This window comes from Phoenix dactylifera, chromosome 7 (assembly GCF_051530095.1).
Source record: "Phoenix dactylifera cultivar Ajwa chromosome 7, Ajwa_hap1_PhDact_Kaust_v1.1, whole genome shotgun sequence".
NCBI classification, from domain to species: domain Eukaryota; kingdom Viridiplantae; phylum Streptophyta; class Magnoliopsida; order Arecales; family Arecaceae; genus Phoenix; species Phoenix dactylifera.
Window position 1 is genome coordinate 28329979 of NC_143196.1, and position 4796 is coordinate 28334774.

Genomic DNA, 4796 nt, shown 5'->3' on the forward strand with positions numbered 1-4796 from the left:
TTATTCCAGCTATAACAACTATCATAATCATTTTTCTTTGGTCTACATATATAATTTGTACTAAAAAAGCTAGAGTTCCTGCCTCACAACCAAATGCATGAAATAATACGAATACAAGTATACAGTACAAGAAAGGGATTGTTACTGCACCACTACTCTACATACAGTGTTGCACCACCTTGTTTCCAAGCAGAGAGCGGATGGATACCAGAAGGAGACAAGCAAGGCCTGATTAAAGAGATGAGGATAAAGAAAGAAGAGAGAGCGAGAGAGAGGAGATGCTGTTTGCTTACAAGCCCAAGGCACCAAGAGGGGTCTTCCCCTGGCCAGCCTCGAAGTAGAAGATAAGCATGGCCACCATGGCAATCCTTGCATGCTTGATCTCTGCCACCTTGAGCCTCTCGAGCTTCTCGACATCCGGGATGTAGACGCCATCCTTGATGGTGCCCGCGAGGCACAAGGGGTCGAAGAACTTGCCGCCGGGGTAGCCCTGGTCGCCGGTGGCGTTGGCGAAGTTCTCGGCGGTGCGAGACCAGGGGGTGGCCCACTCGACGGACTGGGACTCCGGGTTGAAGAAGTCGACCCAGCGCTTGGACTCGACCCAGCCCATCAGGAGGAGCTGGGTGCCAAGGAGGGTGCCGAAGGAGAAGGGGGCGAGGGCGCCGGGGTCGGCGCCGGCCTTGAACCAGGGGACGCCGCTCCAGGCCTGGCCGACGAAGATGCCCACCACGGCGACCATGGCCCACCGCCCGTGGATCAGCTCTGCCTCCCGGTACCACCTGAGGAACGCCGGGTCCTTCCCCAGTCCCAGTGGGTCGAATCCGTAGTCACCCGGCAGCCTGCATGCATGCATTCATACTTCTGAGTTTTAGGTCCAAATCATCAAACCATTGGTTGGGAAATTTTCAGCATCTTTTTTCTCCTTTTTTTTTTTTTTTTTGCTTGCTTGCTTGTTTTTTCTCTTTTCCTCTTTTCTCCAGAAAGAAAAGGGAAAGCTGGGGATGAAACTAGAAACGGAATAAGTTATAGAATAGGTTGCTGAAAAATGCTTAATTTGATAGATGCATAATAATTATTTCTTTCCTATCAAATCTTTCACAGATCAAAAATTTAATAATGCATATATATTAAAATTGAAACATATCGCTAGCTAAATACTTGAAATCTAAACACATCTCCAGCTAATTATCCTTCACAAGACTGGATAACAATTGTAAACATGGATACAAAGGGATCACAGCACTTACGAGCCATCGAGCCACTCAGGGTCGATGAGGTTGCCACCACCCTTGACGAAAGGTATCCATGACTTCTTAGGTGCGGCGGCGGCGACGACAAGCAACCTCCGGGATGCACCGGTGACTGCAGATTTGCCACCAATGGCAGCATTCAAAAGAGTGCGGCCAGCCCTCGAGCCAGAGAGAAAGGGAGTGGATAGGCCCTGGACGACTACAGCAGAGGTGGAAGCCATTACCGTTGCTCTTCTTCTATTAGTAACAAACCCTCGAACAGAGGAGTGAGTTTTTCTTTTCTTTTTTTTTTTCCTGGTTGTTAGGCCTCGGCGATCTCTCTCTCTCTCCCCCTCTCTCGCTGGTGGGTGGTATGGTTGTTATACTGTAGTGTGATTTGGGAAATGGGAGGTACCCTCAAAATCTTGGGAAAATCTTGGGAAATCTGGGAGAGTAAGGAGGATAGATTGCTGACCAATGGGAGGAAGTTCTCGATCCACTTCTCCTGCTATCTGCCTTACACGTGGATAGTGTCATGGCCGCTAACCGAGCGATTTTATTAGGTATGTTCCGAAGAAGTCGTTCGTTTGTTTTCCCACTAGGTTAGATGGGAAATATCCATGATGCAAGTGGGCTGTTTGGCCCATTGGGTCGAATTGAATCTTATAAAGCACGAGCATGGAGTAGTGGCATACTGGCATGGAAAAGGCTTCGAACTTTCTCAAGTAAATTTATTTGAATAGAAAATCATATAAAACTTATGTAAAACTGAATTAAATTAATGAAATTAGCAGATAGTGAATTCTGAATTTTCAACCAAAATCCATGCAAACTGGCTCAGCCATTTATCAACAAATGCATAAATCTAGTAATGAATGAAAAAATAAAAATCATTGGACCATATAAGTTCTTTACTAAATCTTCCTGGTAGTTCGGGCTACCATGTATCTCCATAAAAGAAACAATGAGAAGATAATTTGCACGCTGGAAGAATCTTAACAAAAGAAACACTGTATGCTGACATCCTTGCTGCTACTACTGGACTAATACTCACTACAAAGCTAATGACAAACATCCCCAGTCACAGAAATGTCCCAACTCATATAAAACAGGAGCCAACAAAAAACAACCTAAAGCTCCAAGTACGAGAATGCAGCAGCAGCAACCAAAGCAATCATAGCCGTCATAATGGAGATTGGGAGCCTCCGAGCAGTGGAGGACTCATTTTCTGTCTGTGACTCCACTGGAGTTGGGGCTGGCAGCGGCGATGGTCCGTCTGGTATGGTTGGAACCACCGACGGCGCAGGTGGTGCCGACGACTTAGGCGGTGAAGCTGGAAAAGGTGTTGGCGGCACAGCTGGAGAGGGTGATGGCGGTGATTTTGGTGCCGAAGGCGGCGATGGAGTTGGTTTCGATGGTGATGGCGGTGGTGGTGGTGTCGGAGCTGACTTGGGTGGCGAGGGTGGTGCGGGCGTTGGCTTTGGAGATGGAGCTGAATTCAAATATAAAAAATACAACAAAATTAAGCAGGAGTTATTCAGAGAATATTGCGAGTAATAGTAGTTTATAATCAAAATCAAATGTGACATTGTTGTAAGTAGTTCAAAGAAAGAAACCTTAATTTTGTTATTGATTATATAGTCAATACATGCATGACTTGAATTTCCATATGGTATATAAAAAGGCAAAAAAATTGAAAGCAACATAGAATAATGTATGGTAGCAAAAAAATATTGCATAGATTAAGTGCTTAAATGTAATCAAGTACATACCAGGGCCTGGGACACTTGGAGGTGGAGTTGTAACTGAAACAACAAATAGAATCAGAAGGTATCAATCAAACCAAAAAATTAAAATGTTTTTAAAGAATAGCAAAACAATGAAGAAGGATATATGGTAGATGAATAAACAGTTTAATAAAAAACGTCATCGAATTAATTATTAGAAAATGAAGACTTTATAAACTTGAAGTTTTTTTTAATATTAATGGATTTCTTTATCAGGAGAAATCACTTGCTCATGTAAATGATATTCAAAGTGGTTATTACTGACAAGGCTCCAATCCCCTAACAAAATCGATCTTCTATTCTTCTTGTTCATCCGAGGAACATACAGCTATCACCTTACAGAAGGATTCTTCATATCCAAATGTTCAAATCTAAAAATCTAAACAGTAGATAGATCATAACACATCATATTACAACACCAAGTGAAAACAGATCGAAAAGATTATTCTGATCGAGGAGAAAAGTTTCATAAAGTACGGAGTTCTCAAACATTAACAATTCTCCCTGCAATGACCCTAAAAATGCTTGTCAGGAGGCCACCAACACCCTTCACAGGATAAATATTCCATTCTATTGCATGTCTTTAGTTATTTCTCAGATAATAATATTGCACCACGTACCATTGAATCGAAAATAAGAGGGTTCACCTAGTCATCGTGCTGTCTTATATTTAAAAAATCTACTGTAAAACTCCTAATCTTCCTTAGTTACAATAAAGAAAAAAATGTAAATAGATAATTACTATAGAAGGTATATACACATATAAACGAACACTGCACTAAACTGTATCACAACCATAAAATATCAGGAATTTAGATTCAGATCAAACAATCATGATAATAAAACTCACGTATCTAGATTCAAATTAACGAGTTGCGATCATGAAACATAGGTAACATACCACCACAATCTCCTACTGAGACTTTGATCGAACAAGCCGCCGGTAGACCGGCAGCCCTTTTCATGTCAAGATCAACACCCATGTTCATCGCTTCCCGAAGGGCAGCACAGAGACATGTCGGGCTTGTGTTCACGACACTCGACACACCTCGGCAGCACTCTTCGTCAGGCCGGCTCTGCTTGCTCCCCATGCTCACGTATGATATGCAGTCCATCATGTCCATGACGACACTATCGCAGCTGACAGATGACGGCGGAGGCGAAGAGGAGGCCGCGGCCGAGAGGGCCAAGGTGGCGAGGAGAGAGAGCACCCACATGAGCCTAGCCATTGTGGTGGTGTTGGCGGTGGACGAGAGGAAGAGAAGGGAGGGACGGGGGGATGTGATAAGAGGATTGGGTTTTAGGGATGCTTAGGATGAAGTATTTATAAGCAGGAGGGAAGGATCAAGGATATTAAAAGTATTAGGTGCTAAAGAGTTTAAATGTGTTTGGGACTCTCTGTTGGAGTTTATCTTCTGTTATTTAATCTAGTGTTAGCTTAACTGTATAAATCATGTATGGGGTCTTAATTTCGTTTTTGGATTGAGTCTATCTTCGTTTGGTTACATTTGACGACGTTCAAACTTCAAATGAAGAGAGAAAATCTGAACAAGTTATGATCTTCCGGAGCCGTCTTGGGTGGATGGTGCGTGCATGCCAGCAAAACTGGCGTGGGTTCAAGTTCCAGCACGACTCTTAAAACTCGCTGCTTGTTTGTTTAGTAAAGTTGACCATAGGGCTGAAAATTAGATTATATACATCCGTACTTATTTTCGTATCTGATTAGAATCGGACCCATACTATTTTTTTTGGTGTGATCAGAAATCTACGAAAAAGAAAA

General features: G+C 43.1%; 2 protein-coding genes across 2 annotated transcripts; both read right to left on the reverse strand.

Moving 5' to 3' along the window:
* LOC103721060 (chlorophyll a-b binding protein CP24 10A, chloroplastic-like) lies at positions 1-1669 on the reverse strand. Its single transcript, XM_008811096.4, has 2 exons — positions 1248-1669; positions 1-839 (listed from the first exon to the last, which is right to left on the reverse strand). Exons 1-2 carry the CDS (start codon positions 1469-1471, stop codon positions 290-292), a joined length of 774 nt encoding a protein of 257 aa, XP_008809318.2. The 5' UTR covers positions 1472-1669; the 3' UTR covers positions 1-289.
* A 663-nt stretch (positions 1670-2332) lies between these two features.
* On the reverse strand, positions 2333-4500 carry LOC103721069 (uncharacterized). Its single transcript, XM_088724351.2, has 3 exons — positions 3918-4500; positions 2998-3034; positions 2333-2885 (listed from the first exon to the last, which is right to left on the reverse strand). Exons 1-3 carry the CDS (start codon positions 4243-4245, stop codon positions 2360-2362), a joined length of 891 nt encoding a protein of 296 aa, XP_088580477.2. The 5' UTR covers positions 4246-4500; the 3' UTR covers positions 2333-2359.
* Positions 4501-4796: the final 296 nt, after the last annotated feature.

Coding starts and splice junctions, on each gene's coding strand:
- LOC103721060 (XM_008811096.4), bottom strand. CDS start 1,471: ATGGCTTCCACCTCTGCTGTAGTCGTCCAGGGCCTATCCACTCCCTTT. Junction 840..1,247: donor CCTGAGTGGCTCGATGGCTC/GTAAGTGCTGTG, acceptor GCATGCATGCAG/GCTGCCGGGTGACTACGGAT.
- LOC103721069 (XM_088724351.2), bottom strand. CDS start 4,245: ATGGCTAGGCTCATGTGGGTGCTCTCTCTCCTCGCCACCTTGGCCCTC. Junction 3,035..3,917: donor CTCAGTAGGAGATTGTGGTG/GTATGTTACCTA, acceptor TTGTTGTTTCAG/TTACAACTCCACCTCCAAGT. Junction 2,886..2,997: donor AGTGTCCCAGGCCCTGGTAT/GTACTTGATTAC, acceptor TGGAAATTCAAG/TCATGCATGTATTGACTATA.